This window comes from Entelurus aequoreus, linkage group LG13 (assembly GCF_033978785.1).
Source record: "Entelurus aequoreus isolate RoL-2023_Sb linkage group LG13, RoL_Eaeq_v1.1, whole genome shotgun sequence".
Taxonomy (NCBI): Eukaryota; Metazoa; Chordata; class Actinopteri; order Syngnathiformes; family Syngnathidae; genus Entelurus; species Entelurus aequoreus.
Genome location: NC_084743.1, coordinates 9,912,901 through 9,932,900, shown reverse-complemented (window position 1 = coordinate 9,932,900; position 20,000 = coordinate 9,912,901). Strand labels below are relative to the sequence as shown.

General features: G+C 39.7%; 1 protein-coding gene across 1 annotated transcript in view; it reads right to left on the bottom strand.

Annotated features, from left to right (window-relative positions):
* ttf2 (transcription termination factor, RNA polymerase II) overlaps positions 1 to 20,000 on the bottom strand; it is a 34,434-nt gene that overhangs the window by 5,815 nt on the left and 8,619 nt on the right. The window contains exons 9-22 of the mRNA XM_062067426.1: positions 14,792 to 14,917; positions 14,482 to 14,639; positions 14,342 to 14,423; positions 12,248 to 12,373; positions 11,941 to 12,091; positions 10,874 to 10,976; positions 10,626 to 10,810; positions 9,345 to 9,590; positions 7,795 to 7,895; positions 7,171 to 7,322; positions 5,957 to 6,133; positions 4,153 to 4,211; positions 1,896 to 2,049; positions 1,749 to 1,831 (exon numbers count right to left, since the gene is read on the bottom strand). Of these exons, the coding sequence (XP_061923410.1) occupies positions 1,749 to 1,831; positions 1,896 to 2,049; positions 4,153 to 4,211; positions 5,957 to 6,133; positions 7,171 to 7,322; positions 7,795 to 7,895; positions 9,345 to 9,590; positions 10,626 to 10,810; positions 10,874 to 10,976; positions 11,941 to 12,091; positions 12,248 to 12,373; positions 14,342 to 14,423; positions 14,482 to 14,639; positions 14,792 to 14,917 (1,903 nt within the window). The remainder of the gene's footprint in view (positions 1 to 1,748; positions 1,832 to 1,895; positions 2,050 to 4,152; positions 4,212 to 5,956; positions 6,134 to 7,170; positions 7,323 to 7,794; positions 7,896 to 9,344; positions 9,591 to 10,625; positions 10,811 to 10,873; positions 10,977 to 11,940; positions 12,092 to 12,247; positions 12,374 to 14,341; positions 14,424 to 14,481; positions 14,640 to 14,791; positions 14,918 to 20,000) is intronic.

Sequence of the window (20,000 nt, the reverse complement as noted above, 5' to 3'; positions counted from 1 at the left end):
TGGCAACTAGACTGTTTGGCGGGGTGGATAACAAACATGCCAACTAGACTGTTTGGCAACTAGACTGTTTGGCGGGGTGGATAACAAACATGCCAACTAGACTGTTTGGCAACTAGACTGTTTGGCGGGGTGGATAACAAACATGCCAACTAGACTGTTTGGCAACTAGACTGTTTGGCGGGGTGGATAACAAACATGGCAACTAGACTGTTTGGCAACTAGACTGTTTGGCGGGGTGGATAACAAACATGCCAACTAGACTGTTTGGCAACTAGACTGTTTGGCGGGGTGGATAACAAACATGCCAACTAGACTGTTTGGCAACTAGACTGTTTGGCGGGGTGGATAACAAACATGCCAACTAGACTGTTTGGCAACTAGACTGTTTGGCGGGGTGGATAACAAACATGCCAACTAGACTGTTTGGCAACTAGACTGTTTGGCAACTAGACTGTTTGGCAACTAAACTGTTTGGCAACTAGACTGTTTGGCGACTAGACTGTTTGGCGGGGTGGATAACAAACATGCCAACTAGACTGTTTGGCAACTAGACTGTTTGGCGGGGTGGATAACAAACATGGCAACTAGACTGTTTGGCAACTAGACTGTTTGGCGGGGTGGATAACAAACATGCCAACTAGACTGTTTGGCAACTAGACTGTTTGGCGGGGTGGATAACAAACATGCCAACTAGACTGTTTGGCAACTAGACTGTTTGGCAACTAGACTGTTTGGCGGGGTGGATAACAAACATGCCAACTAGACTGTTTGGCAACTAGACTGTTTGGCAACTAGACTGTTTGGCGGGGTGGATAACAAACATGCCAACTAGACTGTTTGGCAACTAGACTGTTTGGCGGGGTGGATAACAAACATGCCAACTAGACTGTTTGGCAACTAGACTGTTTGGCGGGGTGGATAACAAACATGCCAACTAGACTGTTTGGCAACTAGACTGTTTGGCGGGGTGGATAACAAACATGGCAACTAGACTGTTTGGCAACTAGACTGTTTGGCGGGGTGGATAACAAACATGCCAACTAGACTGTTTGGCAACTAGACTGTTTGGCGGGGTGGATAACAAACATGCCAACTAGACTGTTTGGCAACTAGACTGTTTGGCGGGGTGGATAACAAACATGCCAACTAGACTGTTTGGCAACTAGACTGTTTGGCAACTAGACTGTTTGGCGGGGTGGATAACAAACATGCCAACTAGACTGTTTGGCAACTAGACTGTTTGGCAACTAGACTGTTTGGCGGGGTGGATAACAAACATGCCAACTAGACTGTTTGGCAACTAGACTGTTTGGCGGGGTGGATAACAAACATGCCAACTAGACTGTTTGGCAACTAGACTGTTTGGCGGGGTGGATAACAAACATGGCAACTAGACTGTTTGGCAACTAGACTGTTTGGCAACTAGACTGTTTGGCAACTAGACTGTTTGGCAACTAGACTGTTTGGCAACTAGACTGTTTGGCGGGGTGGATAACAAACATGCTAGCATCCTCATCCCATTAATGAGCTTCCAATCCTGGAAACCAGCAAAAGAACAAATCTCTTTTTGCCGCAATTTGAGTCAAATATTCTAATTTGATTGATCATTTCTATATCGGTGGTAGACTTAAGTACACGTCCTCATCTTTTAGGTTCAGACCACTCCACGGTTAAACCGCTCTGGTTGTCAGTCACACCAGTCCAGGTCAGCAAAGTATTTGATGGTCTCACCAGGCAGTGGGACTCACCAGTGCATGTCCATGAGGAAGAGGTGGTTCCCGCCCACCAGGTTGAGGCCGACGCCCCCGGCGCAGAGGGACAGCAGCATCACCTTTGAGGGGGAAAGTTCATCAGTTCTGGCGCCGTCCCGCACCAGAGACACAAAACGCGGGCACCTGTGCTCCTCGGGGGTTGGTGTTGAAGTCCTCCACCCGGTCCATCCGGCGCTCGGGGTTGACGGTCCCGTCGATGACGGTGTAGCGCAGGCCCATGAGGTCCAGGCGGGCGGCCATGATGTGGAGCATGCTGGTCCACTGGGACACGATCACGCTGCAACAATAAACATCATTCTTGGCACTGGCTTACGGTGGTGATAGATCAACACATTTGCCTTTTTTGGACTGGAAGGAGACTGACTGCATGATTTGGATTAAAAACCTCTAAAGGCTTAGTGGCCACATGCGTGGACAGCACCTTTTTAGCTCTTATTTACAAAATGGTGTACGCTACTGAATTGGGGTCTTATGGCCACTTATGTGGACACTTTTACTGCCATCTGGTGGTGTCAGAAGAGTATAACATACAATGGAATTTGGGGGAAAAAAAGTGTAAAAGTAAGAATTAGAATGTCACTAAACATGAAGTACACGTTTGTGTACTTATGGACTAAGTCAGGGGTCGGCAACCTTTACCACTCAAAGAGCCATTTTGGCAAGTTTCACAAATTAAAGAAAATAATGGGAGCCACAAAAAAAAAATTTAATTTTAAAATGAAAAACACTGCATACAAAGCTTAAATTGCTTTTTTCTATGTTAACCAGGGGTCTCTGACACACGCACCGGCACACGCTATAACATGGAAATTTGATGTTAGTGCGGCCCGCGAGTTTTGAATGAATGGCGCTTGATAGCGTCATACTTGCCAACTCTCTCACTATTTCCGGGAGACTCCCGACCATCAGAGCGTGATGGCACTGCTTTTGGCACCCTCTACAGTCTGCCCTAACAGTGTACCTGCTCGACCGCATGTAGAATGCAGCTTCAGCTTGCTCACGTAAGTGACAGCAAGGCGTACTAGCTCAGCAGCCACACAGCTTACACTGACGGTAGCCGTACAAAAACAACTTTAACACTGTTACGTTACAAATATGCGCCACACTTTGAACCCACACCGAAAACGAATGACAAACACATTTCTGGAGAACATCTGCACTGTAACACAACATAAACACAACACAACAAATACCCAGAATCCCATGCAGCACTAACTCTTCCGCTCAACCGACGCACAGAGGGGGGTTGATGTGTGGGGGGTTTGGTGGTGCGGGGGTGTATAATCTAGACCGGAAGAGTTAGGGCTGCATGGGATTCTGGGTATTTGTTGTGTTGTGTTTATGTTGTGTTACAGTGCAGATGTTCTCCAGAAATTTGTTTTTCATTCTTTTTTGCTGTGGGTTCACAGTGTGGCGCATATTTGTAACGTAACAGTGTTAAAGTTGTTTTATACGCTACAGCTACCGTCAGTGTAAGCTGTGTGGCTGATGACTAAGTATGCTTTGCTGTCTCCTACGTGTGCAAGTAAAAGCTACATACTACATGTGGCCGGGCTGGCACGCTGTTTGTAAATGCTATAGAGGACAATTACTGCAGTTCAATTAGGGCACGCCCTTAATTTAGTAATTAGAGTGAAAATAGGATTATATTTTCCCTGGGAGTTAACTAGGAGAGGCACTGAGATCCATAAATCTCCTGGGGTAATCGGGAGGGTCGGCAAGTATGCAGCTGAGCCGCATCAGAGTGGTCAAAGAGCCGCATGTGGCTCCGGAGCCGCGGGTTGCCGACCCCTGGACTAAGTACATCATATCAAAAGATGATTCTTAGTTTTTATTCTAATTAGGGTCCAATAAGCCCAAATAGCAAAGAGAAATAAAAAAAGAGCATGTAAACAAACAACTGGGGCCTTATGAGGTTTTAAAACATTTTTTTTTTTTGCCTACATTGATTTAAGGATGAAAAAGTGATATTATTGATTATTTTTACTGTTCAATGTGCTCAAAGAGGCTCTTCTTACCAAGATTTATTGGAAATAAGCTCCAATATTGTAACTTGACCGCCCATTGATTTGTAACTCACACACTCTCTATGTATTTGAAATAGTTTATCGTTATGTCATTTCATACTGTTGTGTATTTTCAATCTTGTGTCATGTAATTGTGGAAGTTCGATGCTCCATAAAAGGACTCCAGATGGAAATGAGCATGATGCTAAATCTGGTGCAGCCATCTTCTTCATGTAACTGCACATTGTCCTTCAAATAAACAAGTACAAATATACTTTTTCTGACAAAAGAAACATAAAAATATTGTTCCGGCTTCTGAAGAGCCATATTTTTTATTTTTTAAGCGTTTAAATAGGGAAAACCCAAATAATTACCTTTTCTGATTGTCCTCCGTCCCTCGGATTGTCTCTAGCTCAGAAACGATGGCAGAAATCTGGATTGAAAGGAAAAAAAAACACGTTCTAACTGGAAGATGCAATTTCAGAAAAGATGCGCGTGAATGCTGTAGGTGCAATACGTGCAAAAAAAAAAATAAAATAAAATAAAATAAAATAAAATATGAATAATAAAATAAAATAAAAATAAAAAAAAAATTAAAAAAAAAAATATATATATATATAATAAAAATAAAGTAAAATATAATTATATAAAAAATTAATTGAAATTAAAAAGAAATATACATATATATATATATAATAAAAATGAAGTAACGAATAAATAATTGAAATTAAATAAAAAATAAACAAAATAAAATGTAATTAAAATATGATAAAATAAAAAAAATGAATTGAAATGAAAATTTAAAAAAATAAATTATATATATATATATATAAAATAAAAATAAAGTAAAATATAATTAAATAAAAAATGAATTGAAATTAAAAATAAATATATATATATATATATAATAAAAATGAAGTAACAAATAAATAATTGAAATTAAATAAAAAATAAACAAAATACAATTTAATTAAAATATAAAATAAAATAAATGAATTGAAATGAAAATTTAAAAAAAAAAATATATATATATATATAATCAAAATAAAATATAATTAAATACAGAAAAGATGCGCGTGAATGCTGTAGGTGCAATATGTGCAAAAAAATAAATAAATATAATAAAATTAAAAAATGAAGAAAAAAAATAAAATATATATATATATATATATATAATAAAAATAAAGTAAAATATAATTATATAAAAAATGAATTGAAATTAAAAAGAAATATATATATATAATAAAAATGAAGTAACGAATAAATAATTGAAATTAAATAAAAAATAAACAAAATAAAATGTAATTAAAATATGATAAAATAAAAAAAAATGAATTGAAATGAAAATTTAAAAAAATAAATTGTATATATATATATATATATATATATATATATATAATAAAAATAAAGTAAAATATAATTAAATAAAAAATGAATTGAAATTAAAAAGAAATATATATATATATATATATATATATATATATATATATATATATATATATATATATATATATATATATATATATATATATAATAAAAATAAAGTAAAATATAATTAAATAAAAAATTAATTGAAATTAAAAAGAAATATATATATATATATGTATATATATATATATATATATATATATATATATATATATATATATATATATATATATATAATAAAAATAAAGTAAAATATAATTAAATAAAAAATTAATTGAAATTAAAAAGAAACATATATATATATATATATATATATATATAATAAAAATGAAGTAACAAATAAATAATTGAAATTAAATAAAAAATAAACAAAATACAATTTAATTAAAATATAATAAAATAAAATAAATGAATTGAAATGAAAATTTAAAAAAATATATATATAATCAAAATAAAATATAATTAAATACAAAATAATTGAAATGAAATAAAAAATAAACAACATTAAATTAAAAATATAATAAATACAAAATGAATTGAAATGAAATAAAAAAATGTATATATAAAATACAAACAAAGTAAAATATAATTAAATTAAATATGAATTGAAGTTGAATAAAAAACGAAAAACAAAATACAATTAAATAAAAAACGTGTCCTGATCCAGCCGGACGATTTGATACCGGAACGGTTCCAATGGGATGAAAACTGGGGCAGAAGAAGGCGGACAAAGAGGAAGGACTTGCTCACCTTGGTGCTCACGGTCTGGTCCTCAAACAGCTGCGAGGCGAAACGTGTGCCGTTCAGGGCCACCGTGTCTTTGGCGGCGTCCGGCGGCGAGGGGCCGGAGGAGAGCGAGAGCGCGTTGAGCTGCTCCTCCAGAGACAACACGATACCGTCCCCTTCCAGCTCCGACGAGTCCAGAGTCTGGGGGGGGAGTCTTTAAGTTGAAGTGTAGTGGGAATTGTTTTTTGCCAACACCTGGTTATTGGTTACAATAATTCATGAAGGTAAGCTCATGAAGCAGTAAGTTGAATGTTGCGGACACGTTTGTTACTGCTAACACGCCTTGGAGACTTTGTATGTGTAAGTAATATGTAACTATAATTATTTCATACTTGTTTATATTGACTAATGTCAAGTTTTACTCTTCAATGATTATTACCTATGTCTAGCTTGGGTGCTATTGTGTGCTTAGCTGTTGTGTAGCTGCTAGCTCCTAGTAGCCTATAGCCTAACATGTTTACCTTTTGTTAATAACTTTAGTAAAATAGAACAAATTGTGCGCTTATTGGAGGACATTTAGATGTTAAATGTCTGTCATCTTTGTACCAGTAAACACTCTGCTTGTATCGCACATGATATCACACACAAGTAAACACGCTGCAGGACTGCTCGTATCGCACATGATATCACACACAAGTAATCAAGCTGCAGGACTGCTCGTATCGCACATGATATCACACACAAGTAAACACGCTGCAGGACTGCTTGTATCGCACACAATATCACACACAAGTAAACACGCTGAAGGACTGCTTGTATCGCACATGATATCACACACAAGTAAACACGCTGCAGGACTGCTTGTATCGCACACGATATCACACACAAGTAAACACGCCGCAGGACAAGGATGCACAGGTGGGAGAAGGACAAGTATGCACAGGTGGGAGAAGGACAAGGATGCACAGGTGGGAGAAGGACAAGGATGCACAGGTGGGAGAAGGACAAGGATGCACAGGTGGGAAAAGGACAAGGATGCACAGGTGGGAGAAGGACAAGGGTGCACAGGTGGGAGAAGGACAAGGGTGCACAGGTGGGAGAAGGACAAGTATGCACAGGTGGGAGAAGGACAAGGGTGCACAGGTGGGAGAAGGACAAGGATGCACAGGTGGGAGAAGGACAAGGGTGCACAGGTGGGAGAAGGACAAGGATGCACAGGTGGGAGAAGGAGCAAGTACCTTTTTGAGCAGTGACAGGTGGCAGCAGCATTGGCGCAGACGCAGCAGGAGGGACAGGATGTGGACGGTGCTGGACGCCTGCTGAGGCTGCTGGGAAGTGGAGGGGTTCAGGTGGTTCAGGTGGGACTGGGACAGACCAAAGTCTTTGGCCACTAAAGGAAACACGAGCAGTTTTACTCCCAAGTTGTTCTCACTTCAAAACAACAACATTGTGACCAAAGTCATGACTTCTATTTTGGATTAGTCGTCTGTGGATGGTCAGAAACACAACTTGACTTTAACCACATGTCATTCATGCACTCATAACACCATGTGATCACATGACTTGATGTTTAACCACATGTCATTCATGCACTCATAACACCATGTGATCACATGACTTGATGTTTAACCACATGTCATTCATGCACTCATAACACCATGTGATCACATGACGTGATGTTTAACCACATGTCATTCATGCACTCCAATACTGGAATGCTGAAGATTGTTACAAAAATGAGTGATGTGCCGCACTTTGGACACCATGACCGACATGGACCGAGTGGAATCCCTGGAAAGGTGTGTCCCGCCCTACCAGAGCACACCATGTGACTTCCTGTGTGAGGAACGCTGAGGTGGCACCTTTGTCGAAGGGGTTTGACGCGCCGCTGCTGCTGCTGCTGCCTCCTCCGGTCTTCACGTCGCTGCCTTCGTGCCTCTTCAGGTAGTTCTGCAGGGTGGACCTACCAACACACACCACTAGGGGTCACCATACGCTGCAAACACTGAAATCTAAGTTTGACTTGTTTTAAGGGTTTTGGTCCTAAATGATCTCTCGCAGTAAAGAAATATATTCTTAACGTTCGACATATATTCTTAACCGCTTCCCTTCCATTAAGAAAAATAAACTAGTTTTTAGTATAAGTTTGCTGGTTTCAAGAAATGTAATGCCAGCGGTGAGACTTGTGGGACTCGAACCTGGGTAGATATTTTGAACATTTTTGGATCTTTTGCCAACTTTTCTTCCCCACTTCCTGTGGGACTTTGCTGGGTGCGTTTTTGACATTTTGGGCATCCCAGGAGTTGCGCGGCGGGACTTGTGGACTCGAACCTGGGTGTGATTTTTTAACATTTTTGGGACTTTTGCCGACTTTTCCAACTTTTATCCCCCCCACCCCGTGGGAATTTGCTGGGTGCGTTTTGGACATCTCGACCGGCGGCGGGACTTGTGGGACTCGAACCTGGGTAGGTATTTAGAACATTTTGGGGACTTTCACCGACTTTTCTCCCCCACTTCCTGTGGGACTTTGCTGGGTGCGTTTTGGACATTTTGGGCATCCCGGGTCTTGCGCGGCCGGCGGCGGGACTTATGATGTCAAGATAATGGCACTTGCATTTACTTAATTTAAGGATATTTCTCAACATATTGAGAATATTTCTCAGTTTGCATTTTGACATGCAAGATTTTTTAGCTAATTTAGTAGGTGTCAAATATTTGCGTTATTTCATGCTAACGGTAAGCATGCTATTGTTCACATATTACTGATAGCTCATATTTTTTCTTACTTGACACTATCTGGCCAGTGTGCTAACTGTTAGCATTTCACTTCAGCTTTGGCATTCACACAAAATGTCTCCTGAAACAGCATTTTCTGCCTATTTGAAAAAAAAATCGATATATTGTACTGGTTTTGAAGGGGAAAACTACCAAAATGGCCGCCGCATCCTTTGATTTATCAGTCAGGTAACAGTATCAATATATATCGCGATAGACACGTAATCGATATCAACAAAAAAAATTCCAATGAGGTAACAGTATGGTTACAAAATCGATATACTGTATGTTGCGAAAGACACGTAATCGATATCAATAAAAAATGCCAATCAGGTAACAGTATCAATATATGTTGCGATAGACACGTAATCAATATCAATAAGTGCCATACCAATGCATCACTGGTCAATAGCAGGTGAATAATAGTCTATATTTATATATTTTATTCATATAATATACAATTTTAATTTGATTTCACATAAAAACCCTCCTTTTTTTAAAGGTGTGGCAGCTTTTATTTTGCCACGGCGGTGCGCCATGATACATAGTGCGAGCCCTGCCTCCAGTGATACCACACTTCCGTTATCATTTGGGCCATGTACTTCTTGCCTGTTGGTATCAAAGTAGTTCTTCTCACCTGGATCGGTGAAAGACCACGTCGTAGACCGCCTGCTCGTCCGCAGACAGTTTGAGGCGGTGCACCATGCAGGTCCGAGCAGGAAGCGCCACCAGGGGGTTGCCAGACGAGTCCCGCTGGTCCTTGGTGCGGCGCAGGAGCAGAGTCCTGGTCAGGATGTTGAGTCTGTCCCGGCCCCGCTTGGAGCCGTTGTCCACCTGCGCCTTCCACACCTTGTACTCGTCCAGCGGGGAGCAGCGCAGGAACCTGCAGGACAAACACCACCAACACTAATATTTGTTTCCATTTTAAAAAAGGATTTAAGTGGGGGTTTTTTTCAGTTATGGAAACAATTCCCAAGTATAAAAACTGTTTTCTGAAAACGAAAAACTATTTATAAATATAAAAACTTTTTTTTCCAATTTAAAAAAATGATTCAAATATAAAAATATAAATTTTTCAGTTAAATTAACGATTCACAAATATCAAAATAATTGTATTTAATTAACGATTCATAAATATACTTTTTTTTTTGTAAATTAGAAAAACGTTTCACAAATATCAAAATAATTGTATTTAATTAAATTAACGATTCACACTATATTTTTGGTTAATTATAAAAACGATTCACAAGTCAAAAAATGATTTTCTTCCATTTAAAAAAGGATTTAAGTGTATAAAAACTGTTTTTTTCAGTTAAGGACTTTATTCGCAAGTATAAGAACAGTTTTCTGCAAACTACAAACAATTTCTAAACATTAAAAAAAAAAAATTATACTAAAAAATGATTTAAATATAAAATTAAATACGTTCAATTCAATAAACGATTCACAACTATTAAAATATTATTTAATAAAAAAAATTTTCACAAATATACACATACTTTTGAATCATTTTTATATCTGAGAAATGTTTTCATACTTGCAAAGGTTTTTTTAATTGCAGTAAATAGTTTTTAAACTTCTGAATAGTTTTTTTTTAAATTGAATATAAATAGTTTTTATATTGATATTTTCTTTACTTGCAAAACATTTTTGTCATACTTGTGAATTGTTTTTTAATTAAAGAAAATGTTTATTATATTTGGAAATCAATTTTTAATAGAATAAAATAGTTTTTATACTTCTGAAATGTTTTCATACTTGCAAATTGTTTTTTTAATTGAAGAAAATAGTTTTTTCCTTTGCAAATCCGTTTTTTTATTGAATACAAATGTTTTTTTTAACTTGAAAACAGTTTTTTTTAAGTCAAGAAAGTTGTTTTGTGCGGCGTCCCCGTGACGAAGAGTGGGCGGAGTCTTACTTGAGCAGAGAGTACATGTCCAGCAGGTTGTTCTGGATGGGCGTCCCCGTGACGGCCCAGCGGGCGCCCGCCCTCAGCTGGCACACGGCCATGGAGGTCTTCACCTTGGGGTTCTTCATGCTGTGGGCCTCGTCCAGAACCACTCGGGCCCAGGACACTTGCAGGAGAGGGCCAGAGTGCGGCGGCTGGGGAGAGGGCGGGGCTTGTTATGATGGCCGACGATGATCGCAGGCTAAGGTTTGACGCACCACATGGTCGGCCCCCTGCTGGGGTTTCTCCGCCTCCTTGGGCTCGGGCGCTTCCTTGGAGACCAAAGCGTAGGTGGTCACCACCACGTCATGAGCGGCCAACCTGATGGACACAGATGGAGGAAGTTGTTCTAGCAACGTGACAAAGTACACAATTATATCCCATTCCCATTCCTCGGGGGACCATTCAACTCAGATTCCATTCTTGGGCCATGCAATCTGTTATTTAGTGCAAGAATTACAATGAAACTTTTCCAAAACTGGTGACAGGAAAAGCTTTAAAAAAAATAAATAAATAAATAAAAAGACATTAAGTATATTACATATATATATATATATATATATATATATATATATATATACACACACACAAACATATATAAGTATATACACAATAGTTACATATGTACATATAATATATACATACATATATAATACATACAAATAAAAATATACATATATAAATATTTAAAAAAATATTGAAATTGTTTTCAATATACTGTATATAGTAAAATATATGAAATATATATGTATACAACAAAATAAAATAATATATTAAAAGTATTATATATAAGATATAAAATTGTTATATAATAAAATATATGTATATAAATAGAAAACATTTTTAAAAAAATATTGTATATACACATATATAAAAATACAGAAAAATATATCAAATATATTTTTAAATATATATATAATAAAATATATTTAAAATAAATATTATATACTAAAATGTATTACTAATAAATATATATATATATATAATAAAATATATTGAAAAACATATATATTATAATACAATTTATTAAAAATAAATATATGATATATAATACAATATATTACATATAAATATTATATATAAAAATATATTAAAAATATATTATATCTATAATATATTACAAATAAATATATTATACCTACACATACATATGTACAGTATATATAGCTTTTAGTCTGTAACTTAAAAGACTTGTTACAGAATAAAAAACAATGTTAATAAAGTTATTTTTGTTGTAAATTGATCGATAAGTGTGTGTGAGTGTGTGTATGTGTCTTCTCCTCACACTCTGGCGCACTTCTTGCGGTCGGGCCCGTGGTACAAATACACCGTCAACTTCCCCGCCTTGACGTGCCGCTCGATCTCTTTCTTCCAGTGGTGAAGTAGCGAGGCGGGGCAGATGATTAGTGTGCCTTTGGAGGACACCACCTTGCAATCTGACACACGCAAACACGCACGCACGCACGCACACACACACACACACACACACACACACACACACACACACACAGACACACACACACACACACACACACACACGGACACACATCAGCTATGTCCAGGTTCAAGGTTTGTGTCTCTGACAAAGTTACCAGTTTTTGAGAGCCAGTTCTCCGGTTTCTTCTCCTCCTTCTTTTCTTCTTCCTGTTTGGCCTTCACCTTCTGGGCCAATATGATTGCAATCATAGTCAGAGTTTTACCCAGGCCCATGTCGTCAGCTGCACAGGAACACACACACACACACACGTTAACAACACACACACACCCAGGCCCATGTCGTCAGCTGCACAGGAACACACACACACGTTAACAACACACACACACCCAGGCCCATGTCGTCAGCTGCACAGGAACACACACACACACACACGTTAACAACACACACACACCCAGGCCCATGTCGTCAGCTGCACAGGAACACACACACACGTTAACAACACACACACACCCAGGCCCATGTCGTCAGCTGCACAGGAACACACACACACACACACGTTAACAACACACACACACCCAGGCCCATGTCGTCAGCTGCACAGGAACACACACACACGTTAACACACACACACACAGGCCCATGTCGTCAGCTGCACAGGAACACACACACACGTTAACACACACACACACAGGCCCATGTCGTCAGCTGCACAGGAACACACACGTTAACAACACACACACACACACACACACGTTAACAACACACACACACACACACACACGTTAACAACACACACACACGTTAACAACAACACACACACGTTAACAACACACACACACACGTTAACAACACACACACACCCAGGCCCATGTCGTCAGCTGCACAGGAACACACACACACGTTAACAACACACACACACCCAGGCCCATGTCGTCAGCTGCACAGGAACACACACACACACACACGTTAACAACACACACACACCCAGGCCCATGTCGTCAGCTGCACAGGAACACACACACACGTTAACAACACACACACACCCAGGCCCATGTCGTCAGCTGCACAGGAACACACACACACACACACGTTAACAACACACACACACCCAGGCCCATGTCGTCAGCTGCACAGGAACACACACACACGTTAACACACACACACACAGGCCCATGTCGTCAGCTGCACAGGAACACACACGTTAACAACACACACACACACACACACACGTTAACAACACACACACACACACACACACGTTAACAACACACACACACGTTAACAACAACACACACACGTTAACAACACACACACACACGTTAACAACACACACACGTTAACAACACACACACACGTTAACAACAACACACACACGTTAACAACACACACACACACGTTAACAACACACACACACACGTTAACAACACACACACACACGTTAACAACACACACACACGCTAACAACAACACACACACGTTAACAACACACGCACACACGTTAACAACACACACACACGTTAACAACAACACACACACACGTTAACAACACACACACCACGTTAACAACACACACACACACACACGTTAACAACACACACAGACACGTTAACAACACACACAGACACGTTAACAACACACACACACGTTAACAACACACACACACGTTAACAACACACACACACGTTAACAACAACACACACACGTTAACAACACACACACACACGTTAACAACAACACACACACGTTAACAACAACACACACACACGTTAACAACACACACACACACACGTTAACAACACACACACACGTTAACAACACACACACACACGTTAACAACACACACACACACGTTAACAACACACACACACACGTTAACAACACACACACGCGTTGACAACACACACCACGTTAACAACACACACGTTAACAACAACACACACACGTTAACAACACACACACACACGTTAACAACACACACACACACACACGTTAACAACACACATGTTAACAACACACACACACACACACACACGTTAACAACACACACACACATTAACAACACACACACACGTTAACAACACACACACACACGCTAACAACACACACACACACGTTAACAACACACACACACACACGTTAACAACACACACACGTTAACAACACACACACACACACGTTAACAACACACACATTAACAACACACACACACACACACAACACCCACACAAAGGAGGCGGCTCTCACCCACCCAGGATTCCTCCACATGGATTGTGTCTTTCCCTCCACAGCAGCCAAGCCAGAGCTGCTCTCTGATGGACCAGCAGGCACACCTGGACAAGCAGTCGTCAGCACATGAAAATAAAAGATGGCGGCTGTTGCATTTGTAACCTTGAGGCCTTTAGGGTCCGGGGCCTCCGTGTCGGGGGCGGGGCAGGACTCCAGCGACTTGTGGAGGTGGTCGATGGCCTCGCAGGTGGCGTTCTTCACTGCCAGCAGACGATCTTCCGTCATCCTGCCGCCATATAAGGACTGCATTTGGGCGGCGGCTGCAAACGCCACAGACTCAACGTTCACGTCTCCATAGCCCCTCCCCCTCAAATAAAATAGTCCTCCCACGCCGCCGGTTCACTTTCTACGTGTCAAACTTGTTTTCATTGAGGGCTTGTTGATGTATATATAAAAATATAATCATATATACCTCCGTGCACTTGGGAGGACTGGACAGAAGGTCTTGCGGCCTGAGAGACAGGAAGCAAGATGGCGCTGGCGGGGCGGCTGAAGGGGTTGACCTTGTTGCTGCTGGATGGAGTCGTGTCTGCACATTCTTAAAACATGCTTTTCAGGTAAGTCACAGTTGTGGGGATGAATCTCCAAAATACTTAGAAATAATCCCACAGTATAGTTGCTGCCATGGGTCGTTCAGGTTAATGGCCATGAATTGTACTTTGACGTAAACACAACATTTTTAGTCCAAACAACTTCAGTCACAAATAAACAACACAAAACGTCAACACACACGCTCACACAACAACACAACATGCTCACTGAACTTTGTGTTTGTTTTTAAATGTCCAAGCACAACACATAATGCACAACTACACCCATTTAAATCCCTGCAATGCATGATGGGAAATTGCAAAACACTCTCCACACTTATTGTAAACAATGTACATATACTCCTAATGTCCAATTATATATTCATGATAGTTATATGCATGTATACACACATTTGTATATATACACACACACACATATATATATATATATACACATATAAATGTAAATATATAAATATATTTGTACATATATGTATACATATATCAAATATACATATATATATCTGTGTATATGTGTATATATACATATATACATACATACAATCATATAAGTAGGGCTGGGCGATATAGCCTTTTTTTATTATCGCGATATTTTAAGGCAGTGTTTTTCAACCACTGTGCCGCGGCACACTAGTGTGCCGTGAGATACAGTCTGGTGTGCCGTGGGAGATGATCTAATTTCACCTATTTGGGTTAAAAATATTTTTTGCAAACACGTAATTATAGTCTGCAAATGATGGGTTGTTGTTGAGTGTCGGTGCTGTCTAGAGCTCGGCAGAGTAACCGTGTAATACTCTTCCATATCAGTAGGTGGCAGCCGGTAGCTAAATGCTTTGTAGATGGCGGAAACAGCGGGGGGCAGTGTCCAGGTAAAGAGGTATCTAATGCTTAAACCAAAAATAAACAAAAGGTGAGTGCCCCTAAGAAAAGGCATTGAAGCTTAGGGAAGACTATGCAGAACGAAACTACAACTGAACTGGCTACAAAGTAAACAAAAACGGAATGCTGGACGACAGCAAAGACTTACTGCGGAGCAAAGACGGCGTCCACAATGTACACTACTGTTCAAAAGTTTGGGGTCACATTAAAATGTCCTTATTTTTCAATGAAGATAACTTTAAACCAGTATTAACTTTAAAGAAGTACACTCTATACATTGCTAATGTGGTAAATGACTATTCTAGCTGCAAATGTCTGCTTTTTGGTGCAATATCTACATAGGTGTATAGAGGCCCATTTTAGCAACTATCACTCCAGTGTTCTAATGGTACAATGTGTTTGCTCATTGGCTCAGAAGGCTAATTGATGATTATAAAACCCTTGTGCAATCATGTTCACACATCTGAAAACACTTTAGCTCCTTACAGAAGCTACAAAACTGACCTTCCTTTGAGCAGATTGAGTTTCTGGAGCATCACATTTGTGGGGTCAATTAAACGCTCAAAATGGCCAGAAAAAGAGAACTTTCATCTGAAACTCGACAGTCTATTCTTGTTCTTAGAAATGAAGGCTATTCCACTAAATTGTTTGGGTGACCCCAAACTTTTGAACGGTAGTGTACATCCGAACATGACATGACAATCAACAATGTCCCCACAAAGAAGGATAAAAACAACTGAAATATTCTTGATTGCTAAAACAAAGTAGATGCGGGGAATATCGCTCAAAGGAAGACATGAATCTGCTATAGGAAAATACCCAAAAAAAAAGAAAAAAGCCACCAAAATACAAAACACTACACACAGGAAAACAGCAAATAAGTCAGGGTGTGATGTGACAGGTGGTGACAGTACACCTACTTTGAGACAAGAGCTATATTGGTGCATGCTTGATTATGCTTTAAAGGCCTACTGAAAGCCACTACTAGCGACCACGCAGTCTGATAGTTTATATATCAATGATGAAATCTTAACATTATAACACATGCCAATACTGCCGGGTTAACTTATAAAGTGACATTTTAAATTTGCCGCTAAACTTCCGGTTCGAAACGCCTCTGAGGATGACGTATGCGCGTGACGTAGACCGGGGAACACGGGTATGCCTTCCACATTGAAGCCAATACGAAAAAGCTCTGTTTTCATTTCATAATTCCACAGTATTCTGGACATCTGTGTTCGTGAATCTGTTTCAATCATGTTCATTGCATTATGGAGAAGGAAGCTGAGCAAGCAAAGAAGAAAGTTGTCGGTGCGAAATGGACGTATTTTTCGAACGTAGTCAGCAACAACAGTACACAGCCGGCGCTTCTTTGTTTACATTCCCGAAAGATGCAGTCAAGATGGAAGAACTCGGATAACAGAGACTCTAACCAGGAGGACTTTTGACTTCGATACACAGACGCTTGTAGAGAACTGGGACAACACAGACTCTTACCAGGATTACTTTGATTTGGATGACAAAGACGCAGACGTGCTACTGTGAGTATGCAGCTTTGGCTTTTTTTTGCGTATGTATGTAACTTTTTTAAAATGTATAAGCTTTATGAACCTTGGGTTAGGTGAACGGTCTTTTGGGCTGAGTGATTGTGTGTGTTGATCATGTGTTTGAATTGTATTGGCGTGTTCTATGGAGCTAGGAGCTAGCAGAGGAGCTAGGAGCTAGCATAACACGTACCGTACCGTACGTGCGCGTCACGTACGTAACTTTTTAAAAATATATAAGCTTTATGAACCTTGGGTTAGGTGAACGGTCTTTTGGGCTGAGTGATTGTGTGTGTTGATCAGGTGTTTGAATTGTATTGGCGTGTTCTATGGAGCTAGGAGCTAGCAGAGGAGCTAGGAGCTAGCATAACACGTACCGTACCGTACGTGCGCGTCACGTACGTAACTTTTTAAAAATATATAAGCTTTATGAACCTTGGGTTAGGTGAACGGTCTTTTGGGCTGAGTGATTGTGTGTGTTGATCAGGTGTTTGAATTGTATTGGCGTGTTCTATGGAGCTAGGAGCTAGCAGAGGAGCTAGGAGCTAGCATAACACGTACCGTACCGTACGTGCGCGTCACGTACGTAACTTTTTAAAGATATATAAGCTTTATGAACCTTGGGTTAGGTCGGGGGTCGGCAACCCGCGGCTCTAGAGCCGCATGCGGCTCTTTAGCGCCGCCCTAGTGGCTCTCTGGAGATTTTTCAAAAATGTATGAAGAATGGAAAAAGATGAGGGGGAAAAAAATCTATTTTTTTGTTTTAGTATGGTTTCTGTAGGAGGACAAACATAACACAAACCTCCCTAATTGTTATAAAGCACACTGTTTATATTAAACATGCTTCACTGATTCGAGTATTTGGCGAGCGCTGTTTTGTCCTACTAATTTTGGCGGTCCTTGAACTCACCGTATAGTTTGCTTCCATGTATAACTTTCTCCGACTTTCTAGGACGTGTTTTATGCCACTTCTTTTTCTGTCTCATTTTGTCCACCACACTTTTAACGTCGTGCGTGAAGGCACAACGGTGAGTTTTGTTGATGTTATTGACTTGTGTGGAGTGCTAATCAGACATATTTGGTCACTGCATGACTGCAAGCTAATCGATGCTATCATGCTATTTAGGCTAGCGGTATGTACATATTGCATCATTAACAGGCTGTTTGAAAACACTCCCCTGAGGACTCCTCAAAGATGGACACTTTTGACCTTTCCCTTTTTTTCAAAAGCACCTGGGTCGGACTCTTGAACTCTTGAACTCTTGGGGCCGGCCTCGGCCCATAAAGACAATTCCAACATCTCACCCAAGTTAATTGGGCATACATGCACGCACACACCCCTCCCCAAATCAACGCCTTCACCACTGCTTTATTCCTCCGGGGTTGTGGGGGCTGAGCAGCGCTCAACAGCAGCTGCTGGCCTCCAAGGTCCTGTTGGATGACTCTGTTGCGAGTTGTTGTGATTACATGTACCATGTTTATGTGTGCCATGCTATGTGAGGTTTTTTTTCCTCGGACTCAGTCTGGACCATTCCTGAGGGTCCAGCCTCAGACTGATATTTTTTTTTACTTCCCCCCTTCCCCAATGTCACCTTTTTCCCACCTTTTTAAGGAGCGCCTAAGTGAGGCTGATCCGTTGGCGGTCCCGTCTTGTCTCCCTGTAACGTATGTCTGCTCTTAGCGGGATTGTGCCGAAAATGTAATTTCAGTTCTTATGTGTCTTGTACATGTAAGAATGGACAAATAAAGCTGATTGATTGATTGATTGATATTATGCCTCATTTGTAGCTATATTTGAGCTCATTTAGTTTCCTTTAAGTCCTCTTAATTAAATGTATATCTCATGACACATGTAATATGGCTTTGATTTTTTTGCGGCTCCAGACAGATTTGTTTTTGTAATTTTGGTCCAATATGGCTCTTTCAACATTTTGGGTTGCCGACCCCTGGGTTAGGTGAACGGTCTTTTGGGCTGAGTGATTGTGTGTGTTGATCAGGTGTTTGAATTGTATTGGTGTGTTCTATGGAGCTAGGAGCTAGCAGAGGAGCTAGGAGCTAGCATAACAAACACGCAGGTGTTGTTATGCAGGATTAATTTGTGGCATATTAAATATAAGCCTGGTTGTGTTGTGGCTAATAGAGTATATATATGTCTTGTGTTTATTTACTGTTGTAGTCATTCCCAGCTGAATATCAGGTCACCCCCGGCTCTCACAGCATCTTCCCTATCTGAATAGCTTCAACTCCCCACTAGTCCTTCACTTGCACTTTACTCATCCACAAATCTTTCATCCTCGCTCAAATTAATGGGGAAATTGTCACTTTCTCGGTCCGAATCTCTCTCACTTCATGCGGCCATCATTGTAAACAATAGGGAACTTTGCGTATATGTTCAACTGACTACGTCACGCTACTTCCGGTAGGTGCAAGCCTTTTTTTAATCAGATACCAAAAGTTGCAATCTTTATCGTCGTTGTTCTATACTAAATCCTTTCAGCAAAAATATGGCAATATCGCGAAATGATCAAGTATGACACATAGAATAGATCTGCTATCCCCGTTTAAATTAAAAAAATTCATTTCAGTAGGCCTTTAAAGTCATATCCAACAATTGCGACAACGACTTTTTACTGTCAACTGAGTTTCG